Source organism: Genypterus blacodes, unplaced genomic scaffold, assembly GCF_046128005.1.
Source record: "Genypterus blacodes isolate CSIRO-AG114 ecotype Tasmania unplaced genomic scaffold, CSIRO-AGI_Gbla_v1 ptg000090l_1, whole genome shotgun sequence".
Classification (NCBI taxonomy): Eukaryota; Metazoa; Chordata; class Actinopteri; order Ophidiiformes; family Ophidiidae; genus Genypterus; species Genypterus blacodes.
The window spans coordinates 700271-718072 of record NW_027466895.1 but is presented as its reverse complement, the minus strand read 5'-3'; the positions used below and the strand labels follow the sequence as shown (position 1 = coordinate 718072).

Below are 17802 nucleotides of genomic sequence, written 5' to 3'. Positions count from 1 at the left end.
CACTGCAGTAAAAGGCATCAAATAGTATTTTACAATGATCGTCACCAAACGTTACACGATGATTTGATCCGGAGCTTAAACAAGTAAAAGCGTGTGATACAACTCCCCGACGAGACATGTGCCCACAAAGCCTTCAATGATCCAAACATACGGATAGAGGTTATGAAAATATGCAAATCAATCCATGTCTTAGATTCTGAGTGAAAATTTTGATTAAATCATTGAGTATGTCCCGATGACAGGGGAAACAAAACATATTTACAAATAGAACAAAATAATAGATCCAAGGGACATTTGCCATAAAACATTCAATTATTGTACAGACTGATTCTCAATCACAGCATTCAAAAGGAGAACAAAAGCACTTGTGGCATCATAAATTAACAGGCTTCAATTTCCAATGAAATATCAGGTCATGTGATGTGATTTCAATCTTAATTTGTTAAAATAAGTATATTTATGCTATTTACATGCCGGTATGAACACACACCTATGACTAACCACGCTGTAGCTGTGGCTTTATTGCTGAACTGTAACATATTTCAAAAGGGAAACATCCCCATAATATTTCATTAGATGTGAGAATAAAAATAACAGAGCTTCAAGTGTGATAACCTTTACAAGAAACTTTCAGTGATGAAGGAAAAAATCAGAATATTAAAAATAAATGTGAGGATTACAATCTATAATCAGCAGGGGGATTTTTTGTGTGTGGCTTGAGAACGTTTCTTGTGGACAACCAGCAAATGAGCTAATATCATCAGTGAGCGCACATACATTCAATTGCAGTGACAGGAGATTCATCCAAGAACGGATGATAGAAAGGAACGATAACTCCGGACGAAGCCCCTTCCTTATATAAAATAACAAAAGTTAACTTCCTGAAAAGAATGGCAGCGCAATTTCATTACTACTTTAAAAATCAAGTTAAATCTGACACGAGATGAGCCGATTTCGTCGAACATAATCCTCAAGATATCAAACCAAAAAGACAAACATGGACTGAATTGATTAAAGTGTAACTTCAGGAGGAATCGTCTCCCTGAATCCACAGTGGCGAACGTGCTGAGGCTGCATGTAATATCATGTAACATTACAAGATGATTTGTCATCCCAGTGTTTCTTTGAACAATATATAAATTCACACACAACTCTCATTGACTCTTTTTAAAATGATACTTGCAGTAATCGTGTTTTTTGTAACAGCATAAATGGGATTGATTCCAAGACATCTGTGGCTCTGAACATATTTTCCTCAGTGATCTTCCCCCGTCTGGAATCATCTGGAAGCGTCGCATTTAGGCTCTACTGGATGTGGTTCATTTCCACTTAGTTTCTACGTAGGTCAATGGAAGGAAGAAACGTCTCAAATGGTCCTTTTGTAATCTGCAACTTCTCCCAGTCGTCCTTCTCCGACTCCAGTCTTCCAATAGAAGGGGCCGACTGGGGCCAAAAATCTAAAATGAGGCCCCCAGCTTCCCCGGCTTCCCCGTTTCCAGCCACTCTGTCGTCTATCAACACCCCGCCACATTCTTCTTTCTTCAGTCACACACACTACTGGATGTCTTCCACGTAGTTGGCAGGATACAGACCGACCTGTCCACCCTTGAGCTGGCCTTTGCACCAGCCCTGATCGTCTTCTCCGCCGATCTTGGTCAACTCCTCACCTGGAGCAACAAGAAGAAACATGTTTCAAACCCTCCCTCCCTTATTGTACTTCAATTACAGAGAAATTAGGCAGATTCATCTTTATACTGCAGAAAAACCACTGGGATCTGACAAGAATTCTTACATTTTGGAATACCTATAGTTGAAACAATTTGGAATCCAAGGTAACATTGTCACAGTCCCTGCTTTTACCTGCTTTGAAGCTCAGCTCATCCTGCTCCTGTCCCTCGTAGTCATAGAGAGCTCGCACGGGCACAGATACCACAGGAGATGTCGGCTCGTCTTCAAACGGATTGCCATCGCCGTTGGTGGAGAACGGGTTCGCGGCCGTCTCTTCGTCCGACCAGTCTGGGGTCTTCTCCACACTGCCCGCACTGGACCAAGAGACAAAACAAAGCTGCTTTAGAGAGTGGACGGCGTGTTTCCTTGGGCCTCAAGGGACTACAAACACGGAGGCCAATCCATCAAGCCATGGTAGAAAGAAAGACCAACACATTTAGAGTTAGAAAAGCGAAGGAAAACAAATAAAACACCACACAAAAAAAGCCAAATGCAACTCAGAATCCATCGATGGGTTTCTGATTAATGCTGCCAAACATAAACGCCTTCATTCCGGCTCAATGAGTGAAGAACATGCGCGCTTGTGACGACGCTGCAAGGAAAGCATTCAACTTCAGGCTACAGATTCGGTTGTGTACAACACTTTGAGATCATACACATTCAACGGTGCGATGCGACACACAACAACACGACACAAACACAGTGGGAAAAAAACGACCAAGATCAAGCGGGGACGGTGATTGGAGTTTAACCTGGGTGGCCAACAGAGGGAGCCAAAATCACACCAATGAGACCATCAGCAGAAGAGAGAGAGCAGTTGAAAGACAGTAAACACACACTGGCACATACACATTAATAAGGTACAGTCAGACCTGTTCACACGCTGTCTCACCCCACAGATAAATGTTTACATTGTGGTTTAACTGGTTAACTCTCCCATAAGTAATAACTAAATTGAATTGTGTGTGCTTGTATTTAGAAAATGGACACACGATTTCCTCTTTGGAAACTCAAGAGTTACATTAATGAAATAGATCATCATTCTATACATTATTTATATCAACACTCAGGTCTGACTGTAGCACATGAGACATATTGGGAGAATATTTTGTGAGTAATAGAAGAGTGTGTGTGTGTGCATGGGCATTCCTGCGACCATGCAGAGCAACGTGACGACCTGCCACCTGGCGAAAAAAAAAAGTGGGGGGGAGACGAAGAGGAGGAGGAAGGGAGGGAACAAAGTACGGTGTGAAAAGAACGAGAGAATGAATGCTGGACTGAAAAAAAGAAAGTTAAAGAAAAGTGGAAAGGAGGGTGGGGGTCTCTTGTGGGAGTTTTCCTCCCGTTCACCAACGTTTTTATTTCCTCTTTATCCACACTGATGTGGTTGACTGAGGTTTGCTGCTGCACGGCCACCTCCTCCTCCTCTTCCTTCTCCTCCTCCTCCTCTTCTTCCACATCCACCTCCTCATCTTCCTCATCAAAGGGGTTCAAGCCCACTGGTGCTGTTTTACTGGGCGCGGTCAAGCTGACAACACGGGACACAATGAGAGATGGGTTGTTGACGTGCACGTACACACACAGACAGCTCGGACAAACACACACACACACACTCCTGTCCTGACTTGTGGACACATACAGTATGTACAGTGTGGAACCCTGGGAAATTGGATGTTAAATGCAGATTATGACATTCTGTACATCTTATGAGGTTCATATGGGTTTGTTGAAGTCTAGGGACTTAAGACTCATTAATACAACAGATTTGACACTTTTTAACACTTTTATCAGGATGTAGAAGTCACACGCCCCTGATTAAAGTCGGCCCCCATGCTTGCATCGGAGCAAACGCACCGTTTCCATTTCCCTGTTGACAGGATTATAAGAAGAAGCAATGGGCCCGGGAGCAGTGAGGCAAAGTAGCGTGAACGCCTCTGTGTACACAGTCACGCTCTGAGCTCATCCACAGGCGTTATTACAACAAACAGAGCTCCAGTGGGAGTCCAGCACAATGCAACATCAAGTGGCAACTGTCAACAAACAAATCTTACCTTAATAACTATGAACTGAAGTACTCGGGCGAGTACGTGTTATTATTCTGTGTCTCTCACAAGCTGCTGAGTTACAGGCAAACCATGTTGACTTAAACTTCAGGTTACTTAGCAGATAAAGGAAAAACCCCCGAGGGCAAACTGAGGACTAACTGATAAAAAGCTCTACCAAACAATTATCAAGATCAAGCTGTCTACAATTAGTGCAAAGTCGAAGTAAGCCAGAAATTATATGTACAAATACTTGAATACTGAATTTCAGAGGACGTTGCTTTAGATTTCCACGCTGTCCATTATGTAATACTTCAATCCCCCAGTCCCTCCTCACACTATCTGCTGTACATGCTGCTATGACAGGGACTTGCAGGTTCAGAGGTTAAATGCTTCCCATGCCTGGCATTCCCTGCGTTGACTCCCCTGGTGAACGCCGCTCAAACACCAATGCTTCCCTGCGTCGATGTTTAGATACGGCAGATAGCGCAGGTGTTTGCACACTAAACGCTCATTACAGAGAAGCAAAGGAATGTGAAGCGTTAAGGCCAAGCCCAAGCCAGAGCCTGAAGCCCCCAGCCTCGAACGCACACATCGCCCCCCCGCAACAAGCTCGACCGCCCGGGCAAACGTTCAAACGGTCTTCAGCTAACTTGATTCTGACCTTAAAAGTCTTTATCTTTACTGCTTTTTTCATGAATTGTTGCCACGTCCTTGGTTGCCAGGCCACAACAACCCAGACAAAACTTCCCCGCCCCGACCAAATAAAATTCTTATCTTATCTTGGCTTAGAAATATTACATCATGTTATTTATAATGCCAAGCAACACAGAGCGACTCTAATCCTCAACAGCATTATATGTCATTAGGACTGTTATTAAAGTGAGATGATCTATACTGGAGAACCTCCAGGCTGTGATTCACGACATCTTAACTGAGCCGGCGTTTGCTATGATAGTAAATTAAGTGAGATATGATATCTGGTTATGTTTAAGCTACAACAACCTGTATTTTGTGTGTGAGGTTCAGGTGCTTCCTTTCAACTTTTCCATACCAGCTCAGACTGCAAGCGTCTTGGTGTGTGAGAGAGAGCAAAATTTCCACATTCCTTTTGGCACGAGTTCAACTATGCACCATCGGGTTCAAGTCTCCCAGCGATGACTTCTTTCCCAACAATCTGTGACAAAATGTTTACCGTTGTCGTGGCGACTGCTGCAGACACAGACGTCAATCCTGGAGCTTCCCTGAAGGAAATGTTTACAAGGATTGCTCAACAGGAGGTGCACACAATGTGCAGAGGACTGGATCATCTCAGACATGGGAAGTTTAGATTTAAGTGTGTGTGTATGTGCGCTTGTGCGTGTGCGTGTGTCTCTCTCTCAATTGAGGTCAACTTTCCAGGATTCTACTGTGTGTGAATTGGCCTTGCATATTTTTTGTGTTTCGTCTGCACGTTATCAGTTTGAGTAGTGTGTGTGTGTGTGTGTGTGTGTGTGTGTGTGTGTGTGTGTGTGTGTGTGTGTGTGTGTGTGCTTGTGTGTGTTTGTGAGAGAGAGAGTGTGTAAGAGAGAGAGAAAGAGAGAGGTGATCTAATATCTACCTGCTGCTGGTCTTGGCAGGCTGTCCAGACTGATCTGACCCAGTCTGACTGATGCCTGTAAGTGTGACTCCATCAGACGGCTTCTTCTTGTCTCTCCTGCTTAGCGTCCTGTTCAGGTCTATGGACCAGTCCTGGTCAACACACACACACACATTAGAGTCAAAAGCGGCACCAATGGCAGTGCTCAGCTTGATTGTAACACTAGTCAAAATGTGCCTTCATAGCTAGAATAGGAAGAAGATATCACAGGCATGTACACACACAAGAAACACACACTTTAACACGGTCCAAAGTCATTGAACGTTTCTCAAGCTGTGAGATGGACTCTGGAGAAACTTTCTTAAAACTGTACATGCATGTCTGTTTGTTCAGGCCCTTGTAAGCCCGAAAGGCAAATCGCATACAGCATCCATCACCCGCTGAAAGAAACAACACTGAGGACTCCACAGAGGCTGAACAGGGAGAGCGGAGCAGAGAGAGGAGAGGTCCAATCCCACAGTCACAAGCTCCTCTATGTTCACTTAAACATACATAAAGTGGGAATTTCACACATCTATGGAGACCCAGATGTATGAAGTCATTCTTGTGTGCAAGGACAAAAAGTAGAAGGGCTTGAAACCAACATACAGTCGGACAAAAGCCGGCGTCCTTCTGCTTGTGTGTCCTTGTTGTAAAGGAGCTTGATGTTTAGAATGAACATCACTCAGACCGCTGCCCTCTTCTACCCCCTTTCGCACACATAATATATAACACTTGGAAGTATGACCCCACAAAGATTTTCCCAAGTGATCATCTGACCCTACTGATGTATCAGAGTTTTAAGGCTTTAACAGATCTAAAGGTCAGGGGGTCAGGGGGTCAGAGGTCCGAGGGTAGAGAGAACAGAGAGACAGAGTTGCTTTCATATTGATATACAGTTATTCTAGGAATTCCAACATCCAGGGAAAAACCAGGAGCATATGATGGTTTGTAAAGAGGAGCTACTTGAATAAGCAATAACACACACACACACACATACACACACACACACTTTGAAGCAGTAAAGGAGTGAGAGTGTTGTTAGTTGGGAAATAAAGCCCCCCCCCCCCTCCCCCCACACGGCTGCTGTGACAGAGCAGCCATCCCATGCAGAACTCACTACAATGGACCTTCTCTTTAAGGTGCGAGGATGGGACCAGTCCAAATTCTGTCAGATAGGGGGAGGGGGGAGGGAAGGAGGGCGGGGGCAGAACAAGGAGGTTAGTGCAGACAAAAACAAAACAAAACAAACTTCTAAGCCGTTGTTAGATGCGACGTAATGAAGCTGGCAGGATCAGTGAGGATGTGAATAAGCCGTGATAAGTTTGGCGTTTGCAGGTTATGGCGCCGTGCAGGTTTCCATGGTTATCCCGCACTGCTGAAGCTGCCTGACAGGTTATGTGTTGCATGCTATGCCCGTGTTGCCACAGATGACGGCCTTGCCAACCACAGCTTCTGCATATTCTTGTATGCTTGCGTCTCACACAGCACCTTCTCATCAATGTATAAATATATATATGTGTAAAAAAATGTGCTTTTCAGAAGAAGGAAAGTATTGCGGTCGTGATGGAAGTGGAAGCAGGCACCCTTCAGGATCACCCTGCAGGACTATAAATCGCAGCACAGCAGGCCCATGTGGCTTTTCTCTCGCTCTCATTTCCTCTTTTTCTCGAATCACCTCCTATTGGCAGGACGACAGAAACTACTTCGGTCTCGCTGACACTTTCCAACTGCTGCGGGCTGATCTACTTGCGACCCCGATGACAAACCGCACACTTGCAAGGAACAAAATGAAATTGGTTTATACCACGTGTTCGGGACCTGCCTATGCTGTTTGCCTCATCCACTTTCTGGTTGTGTGACATGACACTTGAACACATGAGAAAACTCTCCACCTTCACTATTCCCTACATTCATCTCTCCTTCTGCATTTGCGTGTGCCTGAGCTGCTGTACCTCAAATTGGGGCCAGTTCATTGGCATGCCGGGGCCGTGATTGGAGCGGAACCATTTCAGATCCTCCTCTGCGTCAGTGGCAGAGATGGTGTCCTCCAGTGTGTGGTAGATAGTCTGGAATCTGTGTAGACAGTTCAGTAAATATTGATTTCCTGTGTCAAAAGCATATCCCGCGCACAGAGGTTGACGGCCTTTGTCTGACCTGTGATTGGATGAGAGATCGGTGTGCTGTTTGACCTCCAGCAGGAGCTCTCTGAAGAAGCAGATGCGTTTGTCCTCAAACTGCTGCCACTGCTCAAACACCTGCTCCATGTTCTCCATGTACTGAGGGGTCAACTTATCCAGCTCTTCCAGGGATTTCTCATAGCGCTCTTTAGTCTGGGAGAAACACACACACACTCATGACCCTCACAAAACAAAACGCTATCCCTACAAACAAGTCTCATCTCCTGAAACCCAATCCTACCTTCTGCACTTCCTGTTGGCACTTCTCCACCTTGTCCTGCAGTTTCTTCTGGGCTTCTGGGTTGTTGTTGCTCTCCAGCTTGCTGTTGGTCTCCCTGCTCGCCGCCAGCTTCTCCTCTTTGCAGGCAGCGTGGTACGTCTTCTTCATTGCGTCCACCTGTGGATTGCAGCATGACAGGGATTACACAACCTCACCAGCAATTACACAAACTAGTTATTCTGGTTTACTGAATAACTAATGTCACTAAATAGCACATGAGGTTGAACCAGCACAGTGCTTACTCTTCTTCATAGGTTGTCTCTAGATGTTTACATTACATTTGAGTGTTAATTCCCATGGCAACAGGATGAAAGAATAAGCTGGGTGACGCTTGGTACACAGTAAGATGAGAGAGAGGGATAGCAACAAACACACGCTGATGAATATTTTGTATGACCACAGGGAATTAAGTATTTCCCTGTTTATATTTAACGTTCAATAGAAATGAGGAACCAAACGCTTCCGCTGCGATTTTCGTGTGGAGCCATCTGGGGCATTGCCCAATATTAACTTGGCCGCAACCAAGAGCCAATCAGGCCAAGTCCTTATTGTGCAGATCATGTGATTGTAAGTGGCCCTCCTCTATAATTTTGACAGAAGAGGAATCAATCATTTTGTTCCTCTCTAAATGCAGATCCACTAAACACTGGAGTCTTTAGGAGTAAGTGTGGCTGAATGTGTCGCCCACGTCGTTAATCACAATCAGCCTCATTTCCTGCTCTGCCTGCTGACATTTTGTCCCGTGTCTGTCTGGTCAATAAATAAATCACTATGTGTCGCCGGATGACAAGGCCAGGATGTCAACACTCCCCCGCCCCCCGGTAACAACACGTGTTAGAAAGGACCACAGGCTGGAAGTCGGAAAAATGTGCAATGCTCTGAGGAAACCCAGAAAAGCACGGACACGCACATGTACACACACACACCCACCCAGACAAAGATGGATTCTACCGCCAAGTAAACAGGATCTAAAACTTACAACAATTATTCTGGCACAATTTGGTATTTGGCAGCCGTTTCACATTGTGTTACTGCTCTGCTGTTGTTGTTGTGTAGCGAGCGGCAAAGTAACCGCGGAGAGAAACGGAGCCAAAAACTAATGATGGTGAGTCAATCAGTTATGTGCAATCAGGCAAAATGATGCCAAGAATAAATCACCATGGCTGCGGTCACTGAGATGAATGAATGATGGACACACACACACACACACACACACACACACACACACACACACACACACACACACACACACACACACACACACACACACACACACACACACACACACACACACACACACACACACACACACACACACACACACACACACACACACACACACACACACACCTCTTTTAGTTTCTTGGCCCAGGGTTTCTGGGCCTTGCGGAAGCCGTCGTCAGCCTCCTTGGTTTCCTTGAAGCCGCCGATCATCTGTTTGTGGTACGAGTCCCTCTGCCAGTTCTTCAGCTTCTCGTAATCCTCCCCCATCAGCGCCGCCTTCACCTCCATGTGGAGTTCGCTCACCTTCTCCGCCTCGGTGCACAGGGCGGACCACGCCCGCTCCAGGGTGCCATACTGAGGGCCTGGGGCGACAGATATTCATCAGTCTGTGGTGATTTCATGTTCTTTACAGGTTAGTGAAAGGAACAGCCAAGGTAGTTGCTCCCAGTGTACAACCCAAAGAGCTTGAGTTATACAAAAACGTTACTATCCCCTATTTCTTTTTTATGTTTTATATGCTCACCTTTCTCTACCAGTTGCCGCCAGCGTTTGGCCCATTCTGTGAGCTGCTGGGCGTAGGCCTTTTCGATACGTGCTCGTTCATGAAGACAGCTCATCAGATCGGTGGAGAGCCGGCTGCCGTCGTCCACTCGTTTCACCGTGCGCTTATAGTTTCCTACCTGAGAGCGAAAGACACAGAGGTGACAGACGAGATGGAGCAGAGACGTCAAAGTTAGATGCACGTGCTAAGGGCTTGAAGGTGTTGCATGAATTCGAATTTGCTCTGCTTATGTCAATGTGCGCACACGTCTCACCTCCCAGAAGCTATCACTGGAGACATCGATCATGGAGTCATCGTAGGAGCCTGACATCGTTGCTGCCCTTTGTTACACTCAGTGTGTAGGGCCTAAAACACACAAAGCATGGTTATCAGCATCACAAACATTACTTCTTTGCTCATAGACAAAAACATACCACTACAATTCAAACAATTGTCCTAGATATTGATCATTATTATACAAATTGCAACCATGTAGAAGAAGCTGTTAAGTGAGACAATGATTGCCACAACCTCTCTGCTACAGCTGAGCACCTGAAGACGATGCTACCAGACGCTGATGGGAGTAAACAAAAACGAGTCAATGGGTGAAAGCGATAGGCCTGAAGTACTGAAAATGACTTGAAGCTGAGCTAGAGGGGGCAAAAAACACCCCCAAAATGTTCCATCTGTGTCTGTGTGTGTGTGCGGGTGTAATGAACCAGCCAACAACAATCACCCTGCCTTATCATTCCGTTACAAGGCCATTCCCTAACAGACAACTGTGATGGATTTGCTGCAGATAAGAGAAAGGGTGTGTGTGTGTGTGTGTGTGTGTGTGTGTGTGTGTGTGTGTGTGTGTGTGTGTGTGTGTGTGTGTGTGTGTGTGTGTGTTCTAGTTGGATAAGCTCAACAGCGGGCGGTCGTTTTCCTTCATTTCCATAAGCTTACTTCCATGGACGCAAGATATATAGAAAGCACAGAGCTGACTGGCATACAGAGCCTTGGCTTACTGGGTCTCTGTGTGTGTGCAGTGTGTGTGTGTGTCAGTGTGTGTGTCAGTGTGTGTGTGTGTGTGTGTGTGTGTGTGTGTGTGTGTGTGTGTGTGTGTGTGTGTGTGTGTGTGTGTGTGTGTGTGTGTGTGTGTGTGTCAAGAGGCACACAGTTGGGAGCTTCCGTTTCCTTCAGACGACTTCAGACAGTCAGTCCTCTGTTAGTCTCCTCCCCCCTCCTCCTCCTCTCATATCCATCTTTTGTGGCTTCGTCTCTCTGCTCATCCCCTCTTCCTCTCCTCCATCCTCTTTCACTCCCCCCTTCCACTCCTCTTTTCTCTCTCTCCATCACCCCGACTCTCCCTCTACCTCTGTAGGGTGAGTGAGCTCCTCTTCGGTCCTGAACTGAAGAAACAACAACTGCAGATTTTCAGACCTTCAGAAGTGCCAAAAACTCCAAATAATCAATCAGGTCTGTGAACATAAATCAATCAACAACAAGAATGTTGATTACTCCTGTTAGGATGTTGTCACTATCACATTATTCTAGACAGCTTGTGGGGTTTATGAATAACTGTTTAATGGAAAACAGATTCATCAATAATACAACATAAGCATTAGTTGCAGCCCAGTGCTCAGCTACACAACAAACAAGATGTTAATGCATTCAGGGGAGCATTTGTATGGTAATATACGTCTCTGATTACCTCCGACTCTGGTGTATAATCAGATCCCTTTGTGTTCTTAATGTCTTCACATTGTATTTAGATAAGGGAATTATTAACTAACCAGTCATGAGTGAATCCCACTCTTCTAAAGCTTCTTCTGCATCAGAACACAAACTAAACAACATCCAAGTCCCATCAGGGAAATGTTTATAGTCATTTCATCATCAATAACATTGAATGGAGCTCTTAAAGCTAATGTGCAGCTATCCACTTGTGATTTAATCAAACGAGGCGCATCTTTAGTGCCAAGTGCGAACAGGGTCTCTTTCAGTTGAGTGAGACACTGAGGTGATGTGTGTATGCGCGTGTATGTGTGTGCGTGTTGGTCAATGGTCAGTGGCCCGTGCCCTGCGGGGCAGCGCTTGGACAGAGGGGAGTATTGTGGCCGCCACTGACCAGGGAGGCAGCTGAACAATCCTGCCTTTGCTGTGTTTGTAGTTGTAGTGCTTTCAGTAAAGAATATCGCGGAAAAAACACAATCAGGTCAAACAGCCCAACACATAGAGACAGACGCTATGTGTCATTCATGTGAGAGGACACAGTTTTGTACGCATTACAGGACACATTTGAGTGGCAGTCGATACCGATGTCAATACCTTCATACTAAAAACCTATAACTAATCTAAAACCACATTTTAGTCTGGACCAGTGCTCTCATAACATATCTAATCTATACTAGATTTGGTTGAACTATGGTTTGGAGAGGGGAAGGAGTCCAGAGTCTCTGTGGTCTCACTCACAGGTATTCATATGAATGCTCAGGGTGGAAGGGATTGAATGATACTCAAAGAGACAAACCATCACAGTGATGAGTCAGATCAATCAGTCTGCTTCTGCGTGTCTGTCAATGAGACACACGAGGAAGCTCATCTGTCAGCATGCAAATCCAATGGTCAGACCAGTGTTTTCCTCGCTGCCTCTCTCCCTTTCCCCTAGCAGCTGCTCACATTCTTCACTCACTGAGACAGCACAAGAGAAGGACAGAGAGGCCATGGGACAAGCCACAAATACCCACTCTAAACATGGGAGCAAGCCTTCAGACATCAAACGCTGCCCAGCAGAAACTATGACAGCTGACAACTTTCACCAAAGCGTGTATGAAGTGTGGGAGCAAAGTCAAAAGTCAAAGTTAGCATGTTTCCTGTCTTAGCTAGTTAAAATGGAGGTGATGCCGACATCAAACATCATGTCAGCTTCTGTATTAGTTTGTGTAATACATCGAGTAAAGTTCTCAAACTGGCCACTGTGTTATTAAAACAAGATAAAAGGGAATTCCTTCAGCACAAGAGCTCTTTTCCAGGTCTGATGTAATCAACAGCAAACAGGAACAAACGTCCGCACACCCTTGGCTCTCTAGGACATTGGGACTCTGTTAAAACAATTGCATGCAGCCTGACCCAGAAGAGTAAACAATGGTGTTGACTGAGCTGAGGTCTGAAGTCCACTGCGTCCATCACTCTTCAGGAGAAGGCTGGGAAACTCAACACCGTGTGCTGCTATGCACATGAGATCAATTCCACACGCATACGCTGTGACGTCAACTGAAGAAGTGACAATCTGGCCTGGAGTTTGTCATCAAAATATGAAGTGAGGAAGAGGTAAATAAGTAACATATGGGTGCTGAAACTGGTTAAGAAATTTGGTCTAAACTTGTCTGGATGTGAGATCTTCCTTTACAGGCTTGGTGATCGTGTAATCCCACGCAACAATGATCAAACCTGATAAGTAAATGTACTGAGCATGCAGGAACTTGGATGTTAACGAGGTTGTGAAATGAACAAATGCATACCTAAAGGCTATGGCAGCCATACTGCAGCTCTGCGTGCTGAGCAGATGCAAGTCAAACTGCATCTATACCTCAGTCACATCACTGGGATTCGCTTTTAGGGCATAGCCACGATTAAAAGTGCTTATAATCTTTGTGTTTCATTGTGTGTGAATAATGATTCAGAGAGCAGCTGTGTGGAGTTAGGGAAGATCTGGTGAGAGATGCTCAGAGAGTGAGACAGCAGATATGGCCCCGTTATTGGAAACACATGGACACCCGTGTTGAACTGCTGTGTGCTGCTGGAAGTGAGAAGACCCGAGTCATGTCTCAGCAACACACACACACACACACACGAGACACTGGTGACCTTTACAACAGGCAAAGAGAGGACATGGGAAAGGAGAGCAAGGAAGAGATGGATGAGGAAAACACCAGACATAACTCTAACTATATTAGGTTATTAACTAGACACACACACACAGGATGACACCTTCTCACAATCCATCAGCAAACTGTGTTGAAGCTGCTTTGACAGATGAACATGTGTATGATCCATGTATGGCGCAGAAGAAGGTGAAACAATAGCTTCAGTGTGCGGTGAGGCGCTCGCTCACAGCTGACAGGCACATGCACGCCTGCAATTCAGGCTTGGCAGATTCAGTCACGTCTGTAAATATATGAGTGTACCAGCATAGAAACTTGAATGGAATGTTGTCCTAGACTGCACACTGACGATTGTAAATTCCTTTTTATGGGAAATGGTTTAATTTGCTTGTATTCCTGGGCTCACCAATTATTCATCGTTCAGGCAGGTGCAGCAGATACTCTTATCCACGTTGCACAGCACAGTCATAACAGTGTCAGAACTGGGTGGCAACAATGGTGCCATCTTTAATAGGACTGCAACTAATGACTGTGGGCTATAATCTGCCAAAACCGTAACCGATGGCGATTACAAGTTCACTGTGTTTACTAGAGTGATACGACATGTCTGGAATTGTTATTGCTTAACGATTAAATTCTATAATCAATTATAGAATTCCCTCCAGTTAACTTGCTGTTGTGTCACTGATGACTCTTTTCACAACGGATCTCGATAATTAGTTCTGCCTCTGTCTCACCCAGTCAGCTGATTTGTCACTGCTGGAGTGGGGAAACATGTGCACACACCTCAGGTTACATTGAGCAGAGTCATCCTGCAGGATGTTGTGTCACTCTGCTCCCTGCAAAATAATGAGACTCAGCCCTGTCTGCCTAATCGTCATTGGAGCAGCGTTCCCACACGGATGACACTGCAGATCTCCCAAGGAAAAGGCGCAACTTCCGTCTACGAGGCTTTAAACACAGACAAAAACAGACAGACATTTTACACGCTATGGGCTGAACGATTACATAACAAGAGCGTTGAAAAACTCCTACAGTGTCATAATCACTCTTAAATTGCTTATCTGACCAGGGGTGATTTTTTTTCATCAGGAGGTAGCTGCCTGTTTCCATTTCCTTCTTTTGTTGCATAAAACGCACGCAATGACTTACAGGCGGGTATGCAGCTGAGCTCATCTATCCCTTCAATATTGCGGTTTCACAGCAGGACGCGTTACTAAATCCCACTGGGCTATGAGGGGAAAATAAAGCCATTCCACTGCTTCATTCTCTGTCGTACATGCCCATAAAGTTGAAGGTCAAAAGTTTCCATAGCAGCATAGGGTCATGACATTGATTTTCTTTCGCTCAAAGTCAATCGCCTTTGCCCTCCTTCCTGTGGGCTCAACAGCTGTGCAGGACCTGCTGATCACACAAATTTCACTCTCTGCAGCCGCAAGCTTTGTTGTATAAGAGGCTGCAAAATACTAGACAATGACATCACCTCTCCATCCAAACCCGGTTAGCTGTGGTGTCAACATAGCAAAGCCGCTTTGCTCCATGGTCATTGAAACACAATGGCGTTTGTTCCACACTTTCAGGCATTTTCCATTGGACAGGGCAGCAGAGAAACAGGAGAGAAACATAATGGAGGGAAATTGTGTATTACATGACAGGGAAGGGGAGATCCTGACGTCACCGTCAGGCGAACTCTGCACTTTTTCCTGTGGAACCCCCCGCTGGCCTACACTCACATGACAGAACAGCAAGTGCAGACATTTCAGGAAAGCGTCTCCACCCATGAACAAAAATTAACGCATCAACTCCTCTGACAAAGTCAATCATATAGCCTCATGATTGACTTTGACATTTAAGCATTCAGGGGTGCATTGCAACAGACAGAAAGCTTTGTGGTACTAACCGTGTACTGATTTTAAAGCTTGATACCTTGTCGTGAATACCCAAACTTAGTTGTCTGGGGAAATAAGATGACTCAGTGGTGGCTCACATCCCTTTAACCGAATCACGCTTGGAGAATACACCGAGCAAGATCCCTCCAAATTGAGAGCAGTATAATAGGCCTAAATTGGACTACCCGGTCTAACTTTAGCGTAGTTCTGCAGCAGAGCAATCAGTTCACAGGGCCCCCCCAGAAAAGGGAACCAGGGGCCTTTCCACAGTGTTTCATTGCCGCTTTCCTCTGTAAACACAACTCTTACTACACACAAAAGTACATACATCCTTTCATTGTAAGCATGACTATGATGATCTCCTTGATGTCTGATCACTGATTTATGACAAACCTCATGGCATCCTCATAGGACAGACGATGTTCCACTTTTGCTTCTGCATCACATGACTTAAAACATTGTATCAGAATTGTCCTACCATGAAAGCGTCACACACAACACTCACTGACTCCCTGTCCCTGTCACTCCCTGAGCTCTAATCCTCCAAAAAGACAACAACACACCAGGTACTATTCCTGACTGAGGGACTTTCTACACACTCAGTTCAAGCAATCACAAGTTGGCACCTGGTTTGCACTGCGCAAACTGACCGAGCACAAAGCACGGAAGCCTTACAAGGGCACAACTACAGAAAGTAGCACAAGTACGTCCCATATACTTGACTTAACTGTGGCCAGTTTAAGCACAGGGCCCGGGATGATATGACACGGAGCGCCTTATCAGAGCTGGAGGAACCTGCCCCGCCCTTTATCACTCCAGGCTATGAAACACCAACTAGTCTCTCCGTGTGGAAAATACACAGCAGAGGGAAGTTTAAATACGTGAAAAGCCCCGACATACACAACACATAAAGTATGAATATTTAATGTTAAATGTTGTCGACATGCAAACCGAGACTTACTAAGAAGTCGCACTCAGTCTTAAGGCTATTAATGCCTTGCGTGCTGGGCATGAGGCACTCAGATACCAATGAGTTACAGCAACAGAGTAAATTGACTAACTAAGCTACAACAACACTTTCACAACCAAACGGACATATGAAATACACAACCAGCCACCATTAATGCAGTTATTACTCGGTCGAATCATTGAAAGTTTAGCAACGCAGTACAAACCTCCACCTATCGGGAAGTATCGCTAGCCCTTGAGCTTTCACGTTAGCGAATTAGCCAATTGCCTGTCTAGCTAGTTAAAAGTTTAAAAAGCACCGCCTAAAGTGTCATTGAAACGTTACCTTGAAGCGCTTTATTCCTCTTGGGAGGTGATGGTTAATTGAAGATTTGATTGCCTCGGTGGTCCAACTTAACAAATCTTTTCCCCGTTTTTCTGCTCAGTAGCGGCACCACCGATCGACTGAGTGACACAAGGGTGAAGCTAGTCACATAACTGCACAGCACTTCCGGTCATGTAGCAAAAATAATACTCAGTTCAGCTGACATGCGTTGTTGTTCTCGGTTGTAAAAATACAGAGTAGTCAGTTGATCGAATTGACGACATAAATCGGGGGTTTTGAAATAAAGGGTGCATTCCCCTAATCCCCGACGCTGTGCTACTGTCAAGTCTTTTATTGTGAAATTATTTGGTTTCCGATCTCAGCCGCGTTTATATTGGTTCATTTCACGCAGGTCCTCATGACCATAGAGAGGCGTGCCTATCTGACGTCACGTCCCTAAAAAAACATCGTAATTTTTACCATGACGACGATGAACACATAGTTTTCCAATCTGAGGTGTATGTCCCAAGTACACCTCAGACAAGTAACCCAACAACAACACTACTACTACTACTAATAATAATAATAATAATAATAATAATAATAATAATAATAATAATAATAATAATAATAATAATAATAATAATAATAAGTCCTTGGTTATGAGGTAAGTTGCTAAAAAATGTATGTTGTCCGGGCACTTGTTAGGATGCACAAATCACCAAATTCTCACTACCTTTGTTATATCCAGCCCACCATTGACATTTGATGAGATCAGGAAGTGGTGAAAGGCTGCGGTCGGTGAATCAGCTGACACGGGTTGCTGCCGGTTACGTGCGGCCAGGGGCAGGCAGTGCCTCCCCTGAAATATTTGTCCACTGATCTGTGATAGAAATGTAATTATTGTACGATTCCAATAATTCCAATGATTTTTACAGTCAATATCGCTGATCTTGTGTATTTTCCTGTTCAAATATGGGGGAAAGACGCGAACGGAGGCAGCGACGGCTGAGCCTCCTCTCGTATTGCGCAATCCGTCACATACCGGCCAAAACCGGCCCACTAGGGGGTTCAATCCGGCCCGCAGGATGAATTTTGAAAGTGAAAAAATGCATTAAAGACTCGAACTAGAAATTTGGGATCATGACGTCTTGTTAC

At 45.0% G+C, this 17802-nt stretch overlaps 1 protein-coding gene across 6 annotated transcripts; it reads right to left on the bottom strand.

Moving 5' to 3' along the window:
- Positions 1-293: 293 nt before the first annotated feature.
- On the bottom strand, positions 294-17399 carry pacsin2 (protein kinase C and casein kinase substrate in neurons 2). 6 transcript variants are annotated; one of them, XM_076158850.1, is made up of 12 exons: positions 17381-17399; positions 9888-9979; positions 9596-9752; positions 9199-9434; positions 7810-7965; positions 7546-7721; positions 7344-7464; positions 6509-6556; positions 5371-5501; positions 3083-3256; positions 1861-2042; positions 294-1667 (listed from the first exon to the last, which is right to left on the bottom strand). In XM_076158850.1, exons 2-12 carry the CDS (start codon positions 9942-9944, stop codon positions 1555-1557), a joined length of 1551 nt encoding a protein of 516 aa, XP_076014965.1. In that variant the 5' UTR covers positions 9945-9979; positions 17381-17399; the 3' UTR covers positions 294-1554. The 6 variants fall into 6 exon arrangements, with proteins under 6 accessions (XP_076014965.1, XP_076014963.1, XP_076014964.1 ...); XM_076158848.1 differs by lacking the exon at positions 17381-17399 and adding an exon at positions 16666-16998; XM_076158849.1 differs by lacking the exon at positions 17381-17399 and adding an exon at positions 14269-14287.
- Positions 17400-17802: the final 403 nt, after the last annotated feature.